Source organism: Glycine max, chromosome 9 (genome assembly GCF_000004515.6).
Source record: "Glycine max cultivar Williams 82 chromosome 9, Glycine_max_v4.0, whole genome shotgun sequence".
In the NCBI taxonomy this organism is placed as follows: Eukaryota; Viridiplantae; Streptophyta; class Magnoliopsida; order Fabales; family Fabaceae; genus Glycine; species Glycine max.
In genome coordinates, this window is record NC_038245.2 from 46,882,484 (window position 1) to 46,908,032 (window position 25,549).

Sequence of the window (25,549 nt, forward strand, 5' to 3'; positions counted from 1 at the left end):
ATATTAAAACACTTAGTAGGTCAAAATCAGATGACTTGGTTCCTGTGAAATATTTTTACAATGTGAATTTCCCTTTATCTTCATTTCCTCAAAAGGAGGTGAGTGTGCTAATTGAGGCTGACATGAATGGACACGAACGGGCCTCAATTGAAAGTGGAAAGTTCCACACAGCACATGGCATGTGGAAGAATAGATATGTGCAAGTTGCAAGTTGCAAGATGCAAAGTCATGATCTTCCCTAATATTGATATTTATTAATTTTAACATATCTTATTATGGTTCCTGTGCAATTGGAAATGTGCTCCTCTATCACGTAGTCATTCTCCATTTGGAAACTCCCGTCACTTACCTTTCACATTCAGATCCAGATTCATCCATGCTTTATTATTACTTTTTTTCCTTTCTTTAAATGGTCAATTATCCTTGTGGTACAGGGAAATGGGAAATTTTATCCCACGCGAAGGATTCTATTCAAACTCTTTTTTTCTTTCTTGGTAGAGACCTATTCAATCTCCTTTAAGAAATTAATAATATTAAATCTTATATAGTTTAAAATTTAATTGATATACTTGTAATTTTTAACATATTAAATACGAGTTTTGTCAATGCAAACATCCTTATTTTTTTACGTGGAACTCTAATGTCAATTTGGTTTATTCAACGTTTATACTTATGTCTATGTGCACATCTTTATATATATATATATCATCTCCTAAGTATCTCTTTGCCATTATTATGTTTTTTTTAACAATTATGCTATATAGTTATTGACACCAAAATAATGAAATAAAACTTGACCGAAGAAAAGATGCATGACTTTTTAGGAGGGAGGAGAAGTTAAAAGTTATTTCCGACAAAACTAACTCTAGTAAGTTTGATTCGTATCAGTCGAGCAATATATTTGGCACCTTTTATCATTTTCGTTTTTTGAATAACCTTGCACATGAATACAAGTTCGTGTTATACACAGACACGTATTGGGGTCATGGGAACATCAAACTAATCTAATTTGCTCTTATAATTTTCACTGACTTGGTAGATTTCTGTTAGCACCTCCTAATTACTGGCTTCGAGGCACTAGACCTCCAGAGAAGAAGAGGTAGTTGCATATTTCTCATTGATTTTCCTAGCTTGTTATTTACATATATATATATATAGGCTTCCTAGTAACATAATGATTCAAAAGATATTTGCGATAACGGAATTTGGCGGTGCTTGTCCCCCTAAAGCAGACAGCATCAAGCAAGGATATTCCCTATGGTGCCAGGTGCTTTGCTGATCAAACTCACCATTCTTCCTCACACATAGTCATTGAGGTAAGATGGTTTTACAACTTTTCTTTTGAGCTTTACTTCTCCCTGTACCCCTGGTTTGCTATTTCGACCCTTGCCCCTGTTGTTGTTGTTTCTGAGTTCCTATCATTTTCTTTGACATTTTATTTCAAAGTTTTAGTTTAGTGATAATTTTTTATTTCAAGATTTTAATCAACATATGCTTTATGAGATAATTTAGGGCTGTGGGATGGTTTGGCAGGAATGGTAAAGCATGGTGCTGTGGTTGGTAGCTATGCAGGAACATGCAGAACAATTTTATGTTGTTTACTGTGTTATTGCTCAGGCTGAAGAATGCACTTATTGACAACAGTTTTATGAATTCGTTGTACAAGTTGTATAGGAGCAAATTGTCTGATTTAACCTGATGCAGTAGGAATTTTCTTATAATGACAGACAGAATTCCAACTGGCTCAGGTCATGCCCTGAGAATTGAGATAGGGTCAGGGCTGAAACCTCTTTAAAATTAACTAAAATTAGAGGCATTACAATATATAAAAGTCGTTTTTTTCCTAACAAGGTTTGAATCTCATTCACCAAAGAAAAATGACACCTTAATTACTATTATACTGAACCAACTAATAATAAAAGTTTTATAAATACTAAATATTAAATAGTGAAATTCGTTCTTAAAGGTGTGAGATGTTAATATATTGGTTCCTAAAATATGAAAATTCAAATTTAATTCTTGAATGTGCAAAAAGTGTAACAAATTAATCTTACATACAATTTAATAACAAATTGATCCTTAAACTTTACAATTTAATGTCAAATTGATGTTCGAAAAATATAATTTATTGTCAAAATGGTCATTAAACATTACAACTTAATAACAGAATGGTCTTACAAATATGATGATATGATTAATTTATTTTACTTACTTAGACACTCAAAGACTAATTAGTATTTTTCATCTTTCACAGGACCAATTATTTTGGGGCCTGAAGCAACAACTGAATGGTCTTATGCTTGGCCGGCCTGAGTGCTGCTTGTGTTGTTGGCATTTTGGCATGTTGCAAGGATCCCTGCTACAAATAGTGCCAAGGAGAGTAAAGCTGCACTACTTATGAGTGCACTGTCTCGGCCACGATGCAAAATTTCTGTTGTTGGGAATTTCATATTGGTAATGGTAGCAGAGTGATGTTTGGAAGAGTTATCACTTATCACAATTCTTGTGCTCTTGGCAGTCACATTTCAACCACTGCACAAGGGTTCATCTTTGTTTTTCTTTTACTTAACCAACAAAAAACAAAGTAAATATTTCTTTATTAAAAAAAACAAAGAAGTTAACCTATCTTACATATTGAATACGTCATTAATTATAACTGGTAAATATCCGAGAACAGGGCCTGAGAGAAAAGTCTCCCTCAGGGGACCAAATTTCATATTAAAAAAAAAGAAGAAGAAGGAAACAACAGCCAAAATCTTTGAATACTTTCCTCTTCCTTTTCCTAATTCCAATGCCCCAAGTCCCCAACCCTCACTCTCAGACCTCTAATTTGCTAACTTTTCAAAAAGCAAGGAGCAACAAAGTGCAAACCGCACATTTTTTTTTCAATGATAAAAAAGCCTGAACTAATAATTTTCATCACTATGAGTGCCTTCACGGGATTTGAATACATCATTTGAACACAACGTGTATCCTTTCTATATCCAATTCATATTCTTGTCATATAAACATTAATATACACCAAAAAAGTTAGCCTCTTAGCATCATAACGGCCTATATTTTGCCACTTTAACTATTATTCTGCTGACACTGTCGATTTTGACTTATAATTACGGGTAATTGGAGCTGTCTTTTCTAAGGAAGTGTTTGTTTTAAGTTGTCTAATTTTATTTGTGGGAATAACATCTAGAAATAACATTTTTGGATGTTTTCGGTGTAATACTTACATGAGTTTTTTTTTTATCAGAGAAAAAGAATATATATATATATATATATATATATTAAATAAAAGATAGAAAACAATACAAGTTACCAGGGGTACCCCAATACATGTATCATTACAGACCCCTACCACCCAGCTCATGGTTATACGTTATTTATGCACCAAATCTGCATAAATATCATCCAACCACTTACATGAGTTACTTGATTTTAAACAACACAAATTCATATCATAAATATTATATTTTTAAAAAATTTAAGATCCACACAATTAAATTAAGTACTCATTTAAGTAATTATAGAATTGAAATAAACTTTAATATAGTGTTTAAATTTATGTAAAATTGTAAGATCTACAAAATAAAAATAAACTACATATTTAAAAAATCATATATTGTAGATGCTCTAAGAGCATTTTATATGTCCAAATAGATATAAAGTGGGAAGACTTACCCCATTCATCAAAAGGGATACTTCTGAAAAAAATAACACTTGTCATAAAATGGAGGTCATTATTTGCTAAAAAAATTCATTTTGCACCTGGTGGTTGCTAGGGCTTCGGGGAGTTTAAACTCTTCCTTTAATCTAAAAATATAATGGCACTTTCTATTTACACCTCCATTTTCTAAGTACATCCCATTCCCCCTTTTATACTTTTCTACCAAATTTATCCTTTTAAACCCATATCTTACACCCCATGTTTTTGTTAGTCTTTAAAATCTTATTTTCTTTAAACCCTAAATTTGAACTTTATCTTTACCCCATATTCATTATATAATATTATGTTTTATATAAATATTATATTTAATAATTTTGCATTTTTCTTCCACGTGACATTTTTAAGGTATATTTATTACTAACTTCATCTATTTTATAGTGTAAATAAAAAAATGTAAAGGTTGGAAATGGGGGTGTACTTAGGAAAATGCTAGTGCAAAAGGCGAGATGGGGTTGAACTTAAAAAAATTGGATATCAGCTAAAAAGTAACTTGTTAAGGATCTTTATTATGTGATTTTTTAATAATTTTCTCTAAACTTCTTCTTGTTCTACTTTTATCCATTTTTACAAAACTAAAATTTATGATATCGAATTCTTTTATTTAATTGGTACCTCCAATTACTTTCTTTTCATGTATCTAAATCACGTTAACTGATTTATGTCATCTTTTTTCAACAGATGAAACATTATGTGTATAAAAAATAAGAAAATAGATGACACATTAATATCTCCTCATATAAATCACTCAATATTTATATTTTCGTATATATTCATATATATTTTTACATATTCAATGTACATATTTTGTACCAGAATTCACCATAAATATAAAATTTTCTTAAATCAACCATAGTCACATATTACGAATAAAATTAATTGTTAACCTAATAAGTTGGAAAACATCTATAATCTTTACTCCAAAGACAAAAAAAAAAAACATATTCATCATCATTTACATCACTCTCATTTTTTTTTCTCTTGTTACCTTCTCACAATTCTTTGATGACCAAAAACATAAAATAAAATATTTTGTTGAAAAAAGTATTAATTCCAGATAAGATAATGCTCTTAATTACTTAAAAAAAATAAAAATTCTCCCGGTAAGTTGCATACCCCCAAAAGCTAAGCGAATTTGTGATTGCTTTTTCGTATAAAGTGAGAAATTTATGTAACAGTATTATCTGTTTTTTTATGAAACAAATTTGTATGTGTAGTATTCATTGATTGGTGATTTAATTAGTTAGAATAAAGATAGTCATGCATGGGACCAGTTTTTACAGACGAAAACTGAAGAAGCTGACCACTGGTTTGGTTTCTTGTTCCTCTCTCATCATATATATGTAAGTGACCGTTCTTCTCACTCTCTGAATTGTTCCTGCTCCTTTTCTTATTTCTCAATTATTGACTGCAAATCTGCATTGCCACTTGACCGTGCCATCATGCACGTGCATACGTCCACTTCTGTCCAATGTCCTTTTCCCTACTTCACTCATAGAAGCTGACCACTCCTTACCACATGCATTTTCTTTTTAACAATTTCGACGTTTCATGCAATTATTATACATACATACACACATCTATTTGTTATAAAATCTAGTTGCTACTAGGCATAAATTTGAAGTGTGGGAGCTTCAGCAGCCTCAGCCTTCCAAATGATTAATGTCACTAGGCTATTCTCTTTGTTTTGTTATCTAGTCACCAGTCACGGGTGCTGTTTATAAGTTTTTTAGTCTTAGGCATAATTTATATGTAGAACTTAATACAATATAAATAATTAAGTCTTAATTTATTTTTTGACTTTATGAGATCATTGAGATGTATAACTAATGACTAGAGTTTACAGTCGAATAATTTTAGCATTTCATTTATTTTTTACAACATTTCACTTTGAATAGATAATAAATTAATTTATTTAATGTATAAATATTAAAGAAATTGCAATGTCGAAATTTTTTTTCTAATAGTGACAATAGTTACACGTATCCTTAATAAGTAATACATACATTTTAAAAAAAGTAATATTTTATATAATTTTGTAATTTTTTAAAAGAATATTAGTTTTTAGAAAATTAGATAAATGAGAAAGTTTTGAGAAAGAGTAGTAACTATAATATATATTTATAATAAATTTATTTTAAAGTGACATAAAAATATAAAAAAAATATCAAAATAAAATTTATCACCTAATTATTATTACTTTATAGTACTAATAACAAATAAAAAATTTCTAGAATAAAAGCCATCAGGTAATTAAAGATTTTAGATGACTGACTAATTATACTGTTGATGAAATCGAAGAACCATTGTCGGAATAGGAAGAACATTTGTACCAAAAGTGGTTTACAGAATTCTGTAGGACGTGGTAAGTATATATCAGATTTTCGAGGAAAATGTTCAAAACGGTAAAGGCAGATTTGAGCACATTTGGTAAATATATAGTTAGATTGTTAAAATACGTTTGTATCTCTATCTGATTATATAAATGGAGAAAATTTTATTAAAAAAGACAAAACTCACTTTACTAATTTTTAGATTTCGAAAGAATTGATCACCATGTATTGGTTAAAGGATATCTTTAGTTAAAAAAAAACAATAAATAAAAGGAGGAAGACAAAGATTGAATCCAAAATAAACCAGTCAATTATGTGGTAAAATTGGTCACTGTGCAGATAATTTTTGGAATATAGATTTGATCGTGACTTCAATGGTTCTATTCAAGCCAAGAACAATGAGTGTACGAAGTTCAGAAATACCCAACTGCGACCATACACCTGCCACTATTCTTGACCCATTGTGGTATCCTGATTCAGGAGGAACACAGTACCATATCACTCTAATGGTTCAGACTTGTCTATTAAACATGTATGACCTTCCAAGTTTTATAATCCTTAATTATCTTTCTAGTCATTTAATTTGTCCTTAATAATTTGCTCCATGTTCCTGTGATCATAAAAACTTAGTGTCAGAATTTGCAAAAGATAACAAATGCTATGTTCTCGGAGTACCATCCTAATATATCATTGTGTTGTTAAAACATAGAACACCAAGATCATCCTCCAAGGCACACTTAAGGATGGAATCCAATTTTCTTCGGTTTTTGTCTGAGAATCGTGTCTTTACCTCAGCTTATCACTAAAAAAAATACTACTATGTCATTGGTCCGAATAATTGAACAAATTAAACTTAGATCCTTTAATAGGTTTCAAATTTAAGTCATCTGTGATATGAAAAAAAAATATAACTAAGAGATTCCATTAAAGATATCGAATGATTTTTTTATTAATTATTATTAAAATTAATAGATATTTCACTAACTAAAAAAAATTCTCAAAAAATCCTTGCATCGTAAAAACTACGTTAGGTTATGGCATCTATGATTAGGTCATCCATAAACTAAAGTTGTACAAAATGTACATCACTCTTATACGATTGTAATTAAATCATATTTGTCTGTGTGTCTCATGCTGTATGGGAAAATTCCACCAGTTTCCATTTAAATATTTCGATACAATGTATCAAATACACTGACATTTGGGGACTAACCCTACAAAATCATCAAATGCATCAAGTTAATTGAATTTTGTTCCTTGATGCGCGCTTACTCTAAAATTCTATTGGATTTACGTACTCCAAAAGCTCTTTTCTTCCCTTTAAATCACTTGTTGAGTAACAATATTGGGAACAAATATTAAAGCATTACAATTTAAAATCAAAAGAATATATCTCAATTTCATCCCTTATCTCACTAGTCACTACAAATGGTATTGTCCACAAACTCACATGTCTGCATACAGCATACTACTCATGAACAAAATAATGCTCCTGATGAAAGAAAACATATAGACATGTCTCAAAAAAGTTGGTCTTACACACTTTTTAGTTGAGCCTAGCCTATTCTTCCTTTGCATTTCGATAATAAAAATGACAAGAGGTTCTACCTCAGCATAAAACAACTTGTAACCATTGTTGTCCTTCTATAACCATCGCAACCTCAACGAAGTCGGGCCCCACATTAGTCATCGACCCATCTCTACCATAGGTAACAAAAGGCCAAGCTCAGCCACCAGAACCATCCAGCTCCTTGCCCCACCATACCACACAAGTCAACATTTTTCTGATGTACTAGTAATTTGCTTTTTTTTTAATATCTTTTTTCTGGTCTAATTTGAATTCTACTCCATTAAAATCCAGCAATATACGGGAGAAGGCTCACTTGATCTGATGACATAATATACCAGTGTTATATATATTCATAAAAGATATATTTCATAATTTATATATTTTAAGACAAAAAATATTAATATAAATAAAATATCTTGTTATATAAAATATTATTTATTAAGTTAAGAAAGTTTATTATTAATACATATATAATTGTTTAAAAAATTATACTTTTAAAAGAACATGGGATATTAGATCAAGCTGAGACAACTTGAAGTATATATAATTCAAATTTATCCTTAAAATACATCTAGTTTAGTTTCTAAAATTTAATTTATCAAAATTACTATGGAATATTGAATTGAGTTAGGGAGGGATATTTTCTTGTCGGGAAAAGGCTTAAAAATGAAACTCTTGATAAACAATTGAATTTTAAACACTGTTACAGAAGATTCTAACATGGACTAATTAGCAATATATTCTTCAATTCCCCAACAATGGGAAGAGAATCTATATTGTCCACCATAAGTAGCAATACAAAGCAACTAGCAGATTACTATTTACGGAAATAGAAATGATACTCTATCATACTAATTGGAGGAATTCCATTTAGCACGGTAATGAATTAAAGGGGAATTCTATTATTTGGAGAGCCGACGAAGTCACAAGCCGTGAAAATCTTCTGCAATTTTGGGACAGAGAATTTGAGAAGGAAAAAAATGAGGAAAACAAATTATTTTAAGTTGCTTGAAGAGAAAAAATAAATAAATATTAAAAATTTTAAAAAGAAGATTCTTTTTAAGTAGAGAAAATTGAAATTTTATTAAAATAAAAAATTATGTATTTACCTATTTATATCTCATCATATTAAAAAATTAAAAAAAATAGTTTATATAGTTATTATATTTTTAATTTTCTTTCTAATTATAAAATAAAAAATAATTATTTTTTATCGAAATAATAAAAGAGAAAATTAATTTCTCTTCTTATTTTTTTTCTCTCTTCGTCTAAACAAGCATAGCTAAAGGGTCCTTTTGATGGTTCCCTTATTTCGCAATTTGTTGAGATCGTTGTGCTTTTGGGGCCAGAGGCTTGATCGCGTGTGGTACAATTACAACCATATGGTATTAATTGGTGGGGTTTCATAAAATTTTATTGAATAAATATTTGTTCATTATAAGTTAATTATTTGGTTATTTACTAACCTTTATTAATACAAGTGATGAAGAAATTATTTTTTAAAGTATGATTTCAAATTCTACTTTTGTATAGGTATTAGGAGAGTTTAATCTTCTGAAATTTATTCACCCAATTCAACTAAAACTAATTAAAATCTAAAGAGTGACTTATGTACGTCTAAGAATCAGAAGTTATATAGTAGTGTTTCGCATCTTTTTTTCCAAGCAGATTATTATTTTTTAAATATACATATTTGATTGAATAACTATATTGTAAAATCCACCTGAAAAAATAATGCAAATATTAATATAAGCCGCACAAATAATGGTTGTTTATTGGTTGTTTAGTGTTTGCGCTAGCAGTAATATGAATTGCTGCTTAGCCGTTAGAGTTGGTTGATTAATTAGCATGTAGTTAGGTTAGTAAGCTGTAGTTGTACTTGCTACTTGTGTGTATAGCCTTGGCTTTATAAATAGAAGGTATATATATAAAGATTAGCGTCTTATTCATTCAATTAATATAGTTGGTTACTTCTATAAAATTCCTTTTCCATTACTTGAGATTCATGATTTTTGACTTTGTCAATTTTAGGGTACTTGGATTGTTCTCTAAATTGTAGTACTATAAATGTTTGATAAGTACATTTATAATTGTTCTAGAATATTATACGGCTTAAAAAATGCTTAATAGCCTGTTATTTAATTCAAAGGTTAACATAATGGTGTAAGATTTTATTGTATTTTATATGAGTGAGAACGATTTATTTAGTGAGAGAATTTATATTCGATCTTCATTGTATGTAAAATTTCCTTAAATTAGCGACAGTCACATGCCATGAACAATATTAGTCTCTAACCCAATGAATTGAGAGACACCCATGATCTCTGACCTAAAAAAAACTTGTTCTTGATTACTTTGTTAGTGACATGAGAAAGTGAGCCTATAAAAATAAAGATAAAAGGATATTCTTCTAATTATAATTATTGTGTAAGAAAAAAATTATTCTAAAATAATTATCATTTTAATTTTTCAATGTAATATGAATTATGTTTTTTTTTGTTTTTTTATAATATTAATGATGGATACAAAAATTTATAAATAAAATAATAATGATATAAGATTAATTTATAAAATTATCATTCTCTTTCATCTATTTATTAATTTTCTTATTCTATATAAACACAATTTAAAATAATTATTATTTTGGAAGGAAGTATAAAAACTCTAAATTTAGTCTCTTACTAAAAGTACACATCACTACATCTAATGTATACTGGTATTAACATTGAAGTCCTTGCAATTACACTTTCCTAACCTTGATGTGGAATACCAGAGACCATCATTGAGTCAAATATGGACTCAATCTCCTAGAATTATAAGAAACATAATCGTTCTACTTTTAGTTTGCCTGAAATTATAATAACATTTTCACATAAAAAGAAACATGAAATTAAGTTATTCTTGGTAGCTTTGGATGGGCATGTGTCAACTGTAATGTGGTTCAAGATATAGAACCAAACACACTACTCAAATAAAAAATAAAATTAATGTCAGAACAATTTATATGTCATTTTAAAATAAATTGTCACTAAAAAAATTTCAACCATAGAATTAGTAATAAAAATATATATTTTCATCAAATATGATCCCTAATTCATTGTAAAAGGATTTTAAAGCTAACATAATTTTTTGAAAGTTAACTATATATATTATTTTTGAGATAAAATTTGTAGCTAATTTTCTAAACACTTTTTTTTTCTTCCTATGGAAAAAAACGATCCTCCATATTTGTTTTCATGTTGTAGTCATTTATCAAGCGACTGTGATTCTACGTACAAAAAAGACTATGGTCAAAGTAATAGGGCCAACTTTATTATAGACAGAAAAAAGAATTCCCCCAAAGAGGGATTTGGAATTAAAATTTAAGCATGCCAACACCAAGCAGCCACTTTGGTGGACTCCACATCGCATCTTTTATGTAAACATCATGGTACGTACTCTGCCACTCATCATTTGTTTACTCCCTAAATTATTACCTTTAGGACATCAATTATTCTAATCAAGTATTCTTGTTATTGATTCCTTGTTTCAATTTGCTTTTTACTATAAGAACAAAATTAAAGAAATAAAGGGAGAATGAATAAGGAAATTGTCATCATATATAGTTTGACTCATTACTCAAAGGAAAAAGGATTGATATCTCTGGGTGAGCGTGATTTGTTTTGTTACATTTCTTGTACCTTGCCCTTTTGTTTCATTGAAAGTATTGATCTCTTTAGGTGTTAATTTATAAAAATAATTAAAGTAGAAATTGATTCCCGCCAAATATTTAGCTATTAGCTGCGTCTGTGAACTTAAACTGATGTGAATTTGGCCTTACTTATTCATCATATGTGTGATCACAAAAGATAATATCACATAATTTAACAATTGTAAAAGTTATTGAAGATATATTATTTTACTAAATTTTATATTTAATGTTAATTGATCTTCGTTTTCTCTCCCTCTTATATGCACACATATGAGTCAATCTCACTCTTATATTATTTAGTAATTTTTAAAAGTCAATTTTAACCCAAATGAATTTTATAAAATTATTTTTATGCAAAATCAATTTTAGAAACAGTCACCGCAATACACACTTAATTTTCTTTTTTAAAATATTACAAAGTATGAGTGTAATTTAATCCCTGCATGTATTTAGGATTTTAAAAGATTTTTTTTTAAAAAAAAATCTTGAGGTATTCAATTAAGATTTTTAAATAATAGAAATAAATTTTGTATTATTCAATGAAGACTATTAAGATTTTTTAAGAAATTTAATAAAATTAATTGGTATTCAATTAAAATTTTTGATAACTTAAAAAAAATCTTTTGGTATTCAAAAGTATACAATTTTGGATTGATTATCTTTTAGAATGAATTTTAATGAAATTCATAAGATTTTTTAATAAAAAATACAAAAAAAAACAATTTCAGTCAAATCTTTGAGGTAATACTTTCTTCTTTTTTTCTTGTCAATTAACACGTTTTTCTTTTTCTATTATATATAATATTTTGTCTCATTGTTGAAAGTGATAAATATTCATAATTTTTTTACTCTTTCGATCAATGGATAACATGCAAGGAAATGTGTGATATGAAAAATCTTTCTAATTCTTTGAATTTGCAATTAAGACATCTTTATTAAATGTTTATATATATAAATAAACTTGAATATATATGAACATGAGAATTATATAATTTTAATGAACGTGAAAAATTGATTATGTATGAGTGGATAAATATATAAATTGGATTTGAAATAATTATTAGATATATTTTTTTGTTTGGTGGGATCATTATTATAATAATGATTACAAATATTCATATTATTGATAAACATTGTGGTATATAATTTTTATAAAATTAACATGATTAATGATTGAAGGAAAATGAACTTGTTATACTTATAAATATGTTGGGGGAAATTGATTTATTATGTAACATGTTTATATTTTTTTGTATAAGATAAGTTTTAGTTAAAGTGTTAGGTGAAAAAAATTCATAAAACTTTATCAATAGCTTTCAATGTTTTTTAAAAATCCACATAATTCATGCTAATATTAAAAATCCATAATATCTTTTTAAATCTTATAAATTCTTTAAAATCTGAAATATAAAATTCTAATCATAAAAATCTTTTAAAAAAATCTTAAAAATTATTACATTCTTACAAATTTTTTAAAAATCTACAAGAATTTTTTACTCCAAAATAATATTTTAAAATTCTAATCCAATAAACCCAATGTTAAATCCTTAAATTTATGATTTACGACTTAAGATTTTTGCTATTCCGTTTAAAATTATGGTGTTATTAGTCTGTTTGCATAAAAATAGTACAGAAAAATAAAAACTCTATTTTTAAATAAGCATAAGAAAACACGTACGTAATAAATATGCGTTAAAAATGGTTCTTTTCAAATTTCACATTAGACATTTTTGTTGACGTAACACATCAACCTACATTGTCAGTGTACAACAAAAATGACGGGTGTAACGTAACTCACATGGTGGGGTTTCAATCCGCTGCATCTATTTTCTCACCACCTAATTTGGTACAACCCCATCTAGTTTGGTCAGCCTCGATATTAAATTAATATTAGGCCTGATTTATTTTGAGTTTATTTTTTACCGTAATTTATTTTAAGTTTTATTGTTATCTTATATCATACACCATGAGTGTATTTCAATAGGTTTTTTTATTGTAGAAAATACAGTTATAAGGTTATTTAACCTACATTAGACCATCTTTGTGTCCCTTTGGAAATACGTTTGCATTTGTATATCCCTAGAATCACCTTGAATAGATGTAAACGTGTTTTGATTACTGTATTGGCTTGTTTTGTTAATTTGAACTAAAATTAATCTTTAAATTTAAGATTGGTAGATGCAATAAATGATAACTTGTGTTGAGTTGTTGTTTTTACTGAAACTTACTAAAGATTTACTTTTAATATTCATATTAATTTAAATTTAATTAATTTTATAAATTAAAATTGGTAAATACTTACTTCAGCACACACATCTTGTTGGAGAATATGAGCCCAACCTCCACATCTTTTAGTGATATCAATATTGGGAAATAGTGATTGAGGTAAAACATTGGGGAGTTATTATTATTATTATTGTTATTATTATTATTATTATTATTATTATTATTATTAAGAAGAAGAAGATATCTAATTAAAAATCTTATGATATTAGATATGTAACTCCTTCTTATAAGGAAATATTGCTTGGCTTATTCTCATTCAATGGGGATTTCTTTTATTCACACTTACCACTTCAGTACATTTAATTTACTTTATTTTTTTAGAGAAACGAGTTAATTCTTCACATCAAACTCTTAAAGCAATCATGAAGTATAACGTGAGTCTCATAAACAACCAAAATGTATTTTCTACGTTGTTAAAGAGTGAACCAAATACAAACAACCATCATAATTTTAGGGATAAATTTGCACCCAGTACTATAATAATTAATATATAATATTTGTTAATTAAGAGTTAGAAATAGGACAAAACAGAAGAGAGGACGTCAACAAAAGAACATGATTCCCAAACGTATCCATGAGGAGCAACGAACCTAAGCCAAGGAGAGGATTTTTCCAAAACCTCATCTCTTCAGCATCCCGAACATATCCATCTTCACCAAAATAAATAAAAAAACATCCAACAGCAACAGTTTAACTCACAAAAGACAAAATCTCCATAACCTCATCAATAAATGGTTTGTTTAACATGATTTATAATAGCTTAATTTAAATACACAAATTACTTATCTGTTTTCATACTGCAAATTTGAATTAGGATAAAATATATTTTTGATTCTTCTACAAATTTTAAAGTTTAGTTTTTGTCTCTCTAAAATTTCATAATTATATTAGAGTTTCATAATAAAAAAGTTTAACTTTCATAATAATTATATCTAACATAATTTGAATCAACGGGGTGTTTTGTTATAACCAAATCATAAGTAAATATCTTTGACATGATACAATATAATGTTCAAACCAGATTCAGTAATTATGGACAATTCTTTTTTTCTAAATACTTAATAGTTATACGTTTAGTATTTGAATTTAAAATTACTAATTAAATTAAAAAAGTTGCATATAATTGATTCATGTATTCATTAATATTAACAAAGTGTTTTTAAATTTAATGAAAGAGATTTTTGTTCAACTTATAAACATTTATAATAAGATAAAACTAAACTTTTTCGATTCATTTTAATTTCATATACAAAATTTGAATCCGAAACATGATAAAACTAAATTGTTAATGAGGTAATGAGATGGACCTTCCCAATATCCCTACTATCAATCTCTAAAAGTGAGAATTAGAATCTTTTACTAACAATTATTAACATTTTGTTAATAAAAAAAAAAAGTTAAAATATAATTTTTCATTTCTATAAAATATATAAAGTTGGTTTTTAATCCTTGTAAAAAAATTATCCATTTTTTGTCTTCCTAAAATTAAAATATGTAATTTTTTGTCCAAAGTTAAGCTCAATTTTAACCAAACTTGCATGGTGGTGGGTTACGCAACACGTGTTAAGGCTTTTTCCATGTGTCACTCCCTCGTTGGCTATTCCCTGCCTTATCCAACACATGTCTTTTTCTTTGTTCTTATCCTTTTCTTCCTCGTTGGATTCAATCTCATAGACAGAAACAACGATTCAAGTTGTGATTTTTTTGTTCTAAATCTATCGGAGGTTAGGTGTGTTGTGGCAGACTATAACAATCTCAAATATCATTACATAAAACACTAAGGCTTTAATATAAAAAGATTCATTTTTTATTCCTTTAAAACTCTTGAATTAGTTTAATTAATGAAAATACATATACTTTTTTTCCATGCATTCAAGCGTGTCATATAAACATCACCCAAAAGAAACGTCTTCAAGTTGTAAAACATATAGGTGTGTATGAACCAAGGCATTACATCATCAAAACATCATGAACAAATCTCCAAACAAAACTCAAGGGTCCCATCAAGGGAATAAATACAACATAAACCATAACATGATCCCCACTAAGATAAAACACAAAAAAATGACGAAGGATTGGATCTCGCCCCTAAGTCCACCACCAAGTCCACATCAACCATGGATGATATGCTTCTCAGAGACTACATTATAATTTGCTCCCTATCAAATAACACGATCATTACAACTCAACAAAAAATGCAAGGGTAAACTCATTTTAAAAGAAAATAACATATAAAAGAATTATAAGATCAAGATGTTAAAAAGAGATATAGGAATCCCCCATTTTTTTTTCAATAGCCATTTACTAATACAACTCCTCAAGTAACACATTATTTTTAAGTCACAATTATCAATGAACGTGTCTAACTATGATGTTATGTCATGCTGACTCTTTATTTCATGAAGATTTCACCTTTTGAGGGATTAACCCAAGTACGTCCTTTAACATAGTCGAACTATATGATCTGACCATTGGGAGAGACATGAATTAATCCAGTAGAAGAAGTGTGTTTTTGTCGAAAATGGATGAGTGTGAGTAGTGGTTTACCTCGGTAAAACTTGCAAAGACCTTAACCTATCTAGGGATTCGCCACCCATCCATTCTATAGGTCCATCCAGTGTTAGCCACCACAACAACCTCTAACACTAACACTAGGTTGAGGACCTTCTTAATACCCCTTACTTACGTGCCTACTCATATTCCTTGTCATTCATCAATGCATGTATGTTATGATCATTCAAATCAATATCATATGTTATCACAAATTTATTCACCAATCCCAACATCATATATTCACCATTCACATGCTCATCACATTCATGAACCCACCTAAAATTCAATAAGCATAGCAAGACATTTCAACACCTCAAATTTTTGCAAACAACTCACCAAAAACTCATATGAATGTGAATCTCATAATCTCAACATAAAATCAACTCTGATAATGAAATAGCATTATCTCAACCACATCTCATATCATCATAAATTCATTGAGATCTCAAAAATAATTAATTTAAGCGAGGAAAGCAATCATTAATCACATCCACATCAAAACCGATCATTGGACTCAAAACTGGTCATGGACTCAAAAATGACTCATTGGACTCAAAATTGATCATCGAACTCAAAATGATCACTAGACTCAAAACTGATTGTCAAACTCAAAATGGTCACTGGACTCAAAACTGATAATTAGACTTAAAATGGTCACTAGACTCAAAACTGATCATTGGACTTAAAATGGTCACTTGACTCAAAACTGATCATTGGACTCAAAATGGTCACTAGACGCTGGATGCGAAAAGGGTCACTAGACGTGAAAAATGGTCAATGGGCGCGAATTCTACATAATTTCAAAATTTCTGTAGAATTGTCTCTCATGGCTTCCAAATCATCCCAACACAAACCCAAACTATGTCCCATCAATTCCAAATATATAAACAACATCAAAACACTTCACAAATAGGAACTTTTAATCAATTTTCATCAAATAAATAACAACCCAAATTTCAAAACTCAAAACCTCAAATACTCAAACTTCCATTTTTAACAACATGATTCATTTTCTAGTAACCTTAAAGCCAATCCACAACAATCTAAGCATAGAAAAGGATAAAGTTTTCCTTACCTACATAAACCCAAGATGATGACTCTTTGAAGAAGAAAGGAAAAAGGAGTGAGCTTTGGATCCAAGTGAGGAACTTTCCTTCAATCCCACAACAACCACACTATGCTAGCATCATCTCAACCCCAAAGCCAACCAAAAACACCTTAAAACCAAGCTTTTCCATGAGAGTTTATGGTTGCTTTAGGGAAAACGAAAATAAACTCAAATAGAGGGAAAATAAGAGATTATCTCAGCTAGGGTCAATCAACAATCACTAAAGGAAGGAGAAAAGAGCTTTCTTTCTGCACAACACCAAAATTTAAAATTCTATAATGATGGTTTCTTGGAGAATAGAGAATTGTGAAGAGAAGTATGTTGAGAGAATGAGAGTTTCAACACAAATAAAGATTTTAGGGAGATATATGACTAAAAAGGTTTTTTCTTCCTTCACCTAAGTATCTACTAAACTCACACCCTTTTCACTAACCAGCACAAGCCTATCTTTCTCCGAGCCCAAACTCACCAAAAACCCACTAAACACATACAAATATAAGCAAAACACCATCACATCAATCATTAATTAATTATAGGCACTCAAATATAAATTTAATTACTCTTACAATTTAATTAAATAAATCGAGCAACAAATTATGAAAACACAATGTTACGCTGACAAAGGTTGTTGGTGGTGGTGCATGTTGTGCTGCGCGTGATGGATTTGGTAAGTGCAACATTTTGGGTGCAATGAGGTTGTTGGAGGGTATTGGTTGAGGTCAAGGATGGTAAGGGTCATTGACATTTGGTTCAAAGGTGATATGGTTCTTGGTGGTCTAACTGTTAGAGGTCTAAGGTATGGGTACTGGTGTTTGGCTATGTGATGTTGATGGTGGTTGGAGGTGGGATATGCCGCAATTTGAGTGTGTCGTGGTTAGTGAAGGTGATGACAATAAGGTGGTGTTTGATTTTTGATACTGGTTGTTATGGTGTTTGGTGATGGAGGTGGTTGGATTTGGTAAAAAACTTGATATGGGTTATGTTTTGATTAGAGATGAATTCACATAATTCGATTTAAGTTAGGAAGAAAAGGGTTTCTTGTAATTTTTTTCCTATAATTTGTGATAATTTTTAATCACTAACAATTGCATTTTAAAATTTTAAAAAAGACTATATAAATTTAGATTGGTCCAAATTTAATTTGAGTCAAAAAGTAATACAATAATTTTGTAAGGATGAAAAATAGATAAAATTTTCTAAAAGGACTGAAAATGAACTTTGAATATTTTACAAGGATAAAAAATATATTTTAACAAAAAAATTATAAATATATAAAAGTAAAAAAAGAAAAATAAACTAAGCCAAGTAAGGCAAGTGATTGGCACGTGCCAATACCACAATCTCAAAAACCAGATCCTAAAGAAAAGCATAAAAATAGATTAGAGTTGGGCATTCACTTTCTTTATTTCGTTCAGTCCCACCTTTGAAAAGCAGTGTACCTCAAAGAAGGAACATGCATGGCCCCACTTTCTCTCTCTGTCCCGCTGAACAAAGTGTACCACAATCACAGTACTACTACTACTATCATTAACCCTTCTTCTCGTTCATTCAAATACCAAAAATAAAAAAAGTGAAAGCAAAAGCTAACCATAACTATCTATCTCCAACACCACTTAAGTTCCCCAGTCAGCGAAACTAACTCACTTCTAGTGAGGAAACAAAAAAGAAAAGCACTCCTCTTCAACCTTTTGTTTATCTGTTCTTGCTTGCTTCATCTTCCAATCTTTTCTGCCCATTGTGGTTTCACACCTTCTATGTGAAGAGAGAGAGAGAGAGAGAGATTTAGTGTTTTGCAGTGTGGAGGGAATACTGAAGAAGCTGAGTTGAGTTCTGAAAGGAGACAACTTAGTGAAGAAGAGGGGAAACCAAGGGATACCCATTTTTTCTCTTCTTTATTTCAATGGTGGGTTTCTATTGCTTCTTTCTATTATGCTGCTTCATTTGTCTTTCCTTCTTATTCTCCTTTTGGGTGCCTAGATCTCCCTTTGTTTCATCATTTTTTTCCCTCTTTGTTTTGTTTGAACTGTTTAAGGTGATAATTTTCCAATGGAGACAAAAGAGAATGTAGGGAGTTTTTGCATTTTGGCATCTCTCGACCTCCTGTTGCCTTTTTTGGATTCCTCTCTCTCTGCGTGTGTGTGTGTGTTTCTTATTCTCTCTGAAGTTGAGGTTTCTTGCTCAAAGGTTTGTACTTTGAGGTTGTCGAATTGATGGGTCGGTGAGGCTATGACTGATGATATGTGCTAGCATCCATTCCAATTTTCACTATTTAATAATATTTGCTCTGATTAACAATGTTATGTGTTTGTCCGTTTCAAATCAATTTTCAAACTTTAATAATTTAAGCTCCTTTGTATACAGTGCTATGCTCAGAATTGGGGAATAAATTTTACACAATGTTTTTGAAGTTGATTGTGTCTGTGATTTCTCATGCCTGATACTTCAAGCTTTTTAATTGAGCTTTCTGCATTTGTCGTTCCTATGTTGGTTAAATTTATAATGGTGTTTGTGCTTTCAGCAGCTATCACTAGTCACTACTAAGAAAAATATGGCTACTTTATTCTTTCATTCCATATTCTTCTTCTGTTACTTAGTTCCCGGGTTTTTAACTTGTTTGAAATACATCCTGAACTTAATTGATGATTTTTTTATATTCAGAACTTAATTGATAATTGGTTACATATTAAAAGCCACAATTCATATCGAGTGAAGCTTCTATTTAATTAATTCTTTACTCTATTTGCAGAGTTTTCTTAACTGGAAGCCTTTGTTTAATGATATGTGATATTGGGATATGGAGAGGGTTGCAGAGCCAAAGGTACTTCCTCGGTCCTTGCCTGTTCTAGTTGAGGTATCCAATGCACACACGGATGCAATAAGGGAAGCTGGTCAAAGACTAAATGGGCAGGATGTTTCGAGTGTGCGTGGAATTCCAGGAAGGGAAGGGAATCAGTTTTTGAAAGCGCGGGATGGCCCTATGAAACGTCTGGCCTCCATCAGAGAAGTGGCCCAGTTATCAAATGCACGAATAGTTTTGGTAAGAGAGGATATGGGATTCGATACACGCTGTCAAGAGCCTCCCTCCCCTGCGCCTACAAGAATGTGGAAAGGAAAGGGCTCTTTACCGGAAGCTGTAGAACTTGTGCCTGATATTGAGAAATTGAAGGGTGGCAATGATTCTTTTGTGGAAACTGGTCCAAGTTCATTTGCAGGTGCTAGTCATCCCCCAGAACCTGTTGATACTGATCTTATGAGAACGGTTTTTGTACCAATAGGTCAAACTAAATCTGAAGCTGGATGCTTACTGAAGAGTGTGTCCTTGAAGGGTCCTTTCTTAGAAGATCTTTCAATTCATGTTCCTGCAAAGAAACCAAGCCTGGCTGTTGTTTCTCCTGCAGAAAGCATGGTTGAAGAATCAAATGAGATGGGTAACTTATCTTCGCCATTTTTAGGAGCTCGTGCATCACAGAATACTGAGAACTCTCCCCTTGCCCCAGATTCTGAGGAGAAAGAATGTGTTTGGGATGCCTCATTGCCTCCAAGTGGCAATGTCAGCCCTCATAGCAGTATTGACAGTACTAGTGTTGTCAGAACAATGAGCATTGCTAATAGTTGTGCAAGTACATATCGAAGTGATGCAGTCACTAGCGATGGCATGCTTAGTTTGGACAGGAATTGTGATAGCACTAAAGGAAGTGTAAGAGGGGATTCACTTGAGAGTGCAAAAACTAGTGCTAGTCGAGCAAGTGACAGCAGTGGCCTCAGTGATGACAGCAACTGGAGTAACATTACTGGCAGTGCCAACAAGCCCCACAAAGGAAATGATCCTAGGTGGAAGGCTATCCTTGCCATCCGAACACGGGATGGAATTTTGGGCATGAGTCATTTTAGGTTACTCAAACGGCTTGGTTGTGGTGATATTGGAAGTGTATATCTCTCAGAGTTGAGTGCAACTCGGTGCTTTTTTGCAATGAAAGTTATGGACAAGGCATCCTTAGCAAGCAGAAATAAGCTGACTAGAGCACAGACAGAAAGAGAGATATTGCAGTTGCTTGACCATCCATTTCTGCCTACTTTGTATACACATTTTGAAACTGACAGATTCTGCTGTTTGGTGATGGAATACTGTCCAGGGGGTGATCTACACACTTTAAGGCAAAGGCAACCTGGGAAACATTTCTCAGAGTATGCTGCACGGTATGTTTGTATTTTGCAATATGCATTAATTTACCAAAACTGTTTTTTAATTGCTTACCAGTATGAAGTTCTCTCTTTTCTAGTCTGTGATCTTTATGTGTTCATATGTGATTATGTTAATATATTCAAGTGCCATGCTAATACTTTTCCTTTTATGCCTTCCATGGATTATGTTTTTCATGTTCCACAGCTTTTCATTTATGAGTTTTGCGGGAAATTTTTTCTTAAACTTAAATTTTACTAGTATAGCTATTTTTCTTAACCATTATGAAGTAGAGGAATAATTTTTTTCTAATTTCTTATTCTGTTCATAACTTACGTTATTGATGGTACTATGCATGATGATTATATATTTCCTAACAATGACGAAGTAGAGGAACATTGGTGATTCCTCATATTTTTCCAAGGGTTATGGTGCTATAAATATCAACTAGATGGAGTCGTCATCAAGGATTATACAAGGATGAAAAGGAAAAAAAAAATTTGTTTGGGTTGAAAATGTCAGTCCTGGAAGAGATAGTAAGTCAATAATTTGTTTTTGGTTTAGTCTAATTAGGTGCTAAGACAACTATTAGCCAAAAATGAAACTGATAAAAGTGACTGAGATAATTCTGTAGATGCCATAGGGAATAAAACTATGGTCTATGGCTATGATAATGTCAGAAAAAGACACAGATTGATCTTTAAATATATGCTCAACTTGTGCATGGTGAAATACACCAACAAAGCCTTATGCCTCTAGGTGAAATACAATTGCATTATTTAATGGTTAAAAAATTAATTGATCAATTTAGAGTTGAGACATCCATGAAATCAAATGTCTAGGTATTTATTGAGGTTGTTAAGTCATGGAAAATTTCTTCGCGTGTAAGGTGTGTATATGGGTAGATTATGCACATAAGACTTGTTTCCAGATGATATGATTGTACATAGCAAACTTAGATTGAAATCCTTGTACTGATACAAGACTTAATTGGATTGTAACAAATTTTTATATCGATGGCTTTACAAGAAATGCTTGGTGGTTCAATAACATGCAGAGTTGCTTCAAAACAACCCTATTTATTATATACAAATATGTATTTTTCTACATAGATGGTGTATTTGGGAAAATGTAATTTTTCTTTCCCAAGTCAACTTCTAAAATACTTGTCATTCTCTGTATGTAGCTTTTATGCTGCAGAGGTCCTGTTGGCACTTGAATATCTTCACATGCTTGGAGTTGTGTATCGAGACCTTAAACCTGAAAACGTACTGGTCCGAGATGATGGTCACATAATGCTCTCAGACTTCGATCTTTCTCTCCGATGTGCTGTTTCACCTACCCTTATTAGAAATTTTGACAGTGACCCCTCAAAACGAGGTGGTGGTGCATTCTGTGTCCAGCCAGCATGTATCGAGCCTTCATCAGTATGCATCCAGCCTTCATGTTTCATGCCCCGGCTCTTTGCTCAGAAAAATAAGAAATCACGAACGCCTAAAGCAGAACCTGGCATGCCGTCCAGCACGCTTCCTGAGCTTGTTGCCGAACCAACAACAGCTCGGTCAATGTCTTTCGTTGGCACTCACGAATACCTTGCCCCTGAAATCATCAAAGGAGAAGGTCATGGAAGTGCAGTTGATTGGTGGACATTTGGAATTTTCTTGCACGAGTTACTATATGGTAAAACTCCTTTCAAAGGATCAGGAAACCGTGCAACACTGTTCAACGTAGTAGGCCAGCAGCTCAGATTTCCTGAATCTCCGGCCACGAGTTATGCCAGCCGTGATCTGATCCGGGGCTTGCTGGTGAAGGAGCCGCAGCACCGACTTGGGGTGAAGAGGGGCGCGACCGAGATCAAACAACACCCCTTCTTTGAAGGCGTGAACTGGGCGTTGATTAGGTGCAGCACACCACCTGAAGTTCCAAGACCAGTTGAATGTGATCTACCAGCAAAGTTTGAACCAGTTGATACTGTTGGGGTTGGCAACATCAACAATAGCAACAATAGTAGTAAGAGGATGGTGGGTAATAATAATACTGACATGAAGTCTGGGGGTAAATATCTGGACTTTGAGTTCTTTTAAGTTTGGGTTCCTCAATCTACTTTGTATTGTATTTTCCATCTTCAGTTAATTTTACAAGAGATGAAAGCTACATTATCACGTTATATGTCAGTTTAGTCTCACTTAGCAGAATTCCATTTCAGTTGGAAATGATACACCTCATATTCAGAGGGTAGGCTCTTGTCTAATAGAAGCATTCTTAATTATAGATAATCCATGATCTAGTGTCTCAATACAAAATCTAGATATTTCTAATCAAGCTTATCTCATCTGTTGTGTTATTCCTGTATCAAGATGATTTATTAGTAAGTGAATAAATAATTTTTTTTTTAGAATATTTAATGAAGTAAAATTATGATATATTTTAATAAATTAAAAGGATATTTTATTGATTTTAAATACAACATCCATTTTTTTAAAAATAACTATAGTATTTTATTTTATACTATATAATTAAAAAATATACTATAATAATTGTAAATAAAATTTAACACGTCAACTTTAATGTTATATTTTTTTCTTCAACGTTATAATTTTCCAACTCCTCCCTTGGATTCTTTCTTTTAGTGTGATTTCTAAATTATTAGTTTCTTTCTGAAAAAAAAAGAACTTATCATATAATTATTTTAATGCGTTGTTAATGTTTAACAAATTCTTATATATAAAACATAAACATTATATAAATATGTAAATACCATAATCCTCCAGCACATACGTTTCCAGTGAACACACACCACAGTGGAGCATTTCCAGCCAACCCCTGACCTCTCTTCTGTGCATGTCCTTTGGAAGCTTTGTTTTATAAGTGAACAAATAAAGCTTTTATATTTTGAGAATGTTCACTGATTTCATACTATAATATATTTTATTTAGTTGAAGAATATTTTACTGACTTTAAACACCCTTAAAAATACTTTATTAACTTTAAGTCTTTTATTGCATATATATATATATATATATATATATATATATATATATAAAATTTAAAATGATAATAAAAGCATATTATAATAATGATAAATCATTATTACACCTATATATATCCGCATTGACACATAAAAGTCATCAAAGTCCGTAGAAAGGAACAAATCTGCTTGGTAAATGAAGGTTTGCCTGATAACAAATGCCACAATGTACCATATGTTTTTTTTTTTTTTTTCTGAATTATGTACCATATGGTATCAAGAAGTATGATTGGCCAAGAAAAATGATCATATACTTTGGCATATCTCATTCCAAAAAGATTCACATGTTCAGAGTATCAAAAGAAAAGAATAAATTCACTATAATTTACCAAAAATAGAATAGATCGACTAAACTCAGAAGTCAAAACCTAATGAGATCATGATGAGATAATAGAATCCGTATGTAATTATTATCCCGTATTATTGGCTTGTGATCATGTAAATCAATTTGTTTAGTCTAGATATAATATAGCTCAATCTTAGAAGATTTTACTGTAACTCTCTTATATATATTTATGTCTTAACAAAGCATGAAATACAAAACAAAATTATTCTATCATAAAATCCTTTCTAGTATTAGAGCCAACAAGTTTTGTTTGAAATTTAGTGACAATGAGTCATCATAAAGAGGAGGGTCATAAAAATGAGTCTCATAAGCAAGAAGAACATAAGATGGTGAAAAAGACTTCATCACTGTATGAATCGAATTCCAATGTCAACCCGGGAACTGGACGAGGAAAAGGAGGAACAATGCGTGCAAATGATGTGCACAGTGGTGGAACAAGTACTAACACCAGGATCTCAAAAGGAGACAATTCAGGTTTAACTGGACTTACTATAGAGCAGTGATAGACGCTGATAGAATTACTAAATGCCCAGAAAATAAACTCTAATGACAAGATGATAGGTGAGCGTGATACTAATACATGGATAATTGACATAGGGGCTTCCAACCACATGACCAGAAACCTGAATCATATGCATGAACTACGAGATATTCAAAGTTGTCCAGTTGGACTTCCTAATGGACAACATACAACAACGATTAAAGAAGGAAGCGTGGTGCTAGATGGAGACTTAAA

The 25,549-nt window shown here is 30.9% G+C and overlaps 1 protein-coding gene across 1 annotated transcript; it reads left to right on the forward strand.

Moving 5' to 3' along the window:
- The first annotated feature begins 18,679 nt into the window (after positions 1-18,679).
- LOC100800019 (serine/threonine-protein kinase D6PK) lies at positions 18,680-23,606 on the forward strand. The gene is made up of 3 exons (XM_003533514.5): positions 18,680-19,162; positions 20,006-21,456; positions 22,626-23,606. The coding sequence occupies exons 2-3, from the start codon at positions 20,054-20,056 to the stop codon at positions 23,521-23,523; spliced, it is 2,301 nt and encodes a 766-aa protein (XP_003533562.1). The 5' UTR covers positions 18,680-19,162; positions 20,006-20,053; the 3' UTR covers positions 23,524-23,606.
- The last annotated feature ends 1,943 nt before the right edge of the window (positions 23,607-25,549 follow it).

What these genes read in the sequence shown, in the direction of transcription:
- LOC100800019 (XM_003533514.5), top strand. Translation starts at nt 20,054, where the DNA reads ATGGAGAGGGTTGCAGAGCCAAAGGTACTTCCTCGGTCCTTGCCTGTT. An exon ending in TTCTCAGAGTATGCTGCACG is followed by an intron (nt 21,457 to 22,625) that starts GTATGTTTGTAT and finishes CTCTGTATGTAG; the next exon opens with CTTTTATGCTGCAGAGGTCC.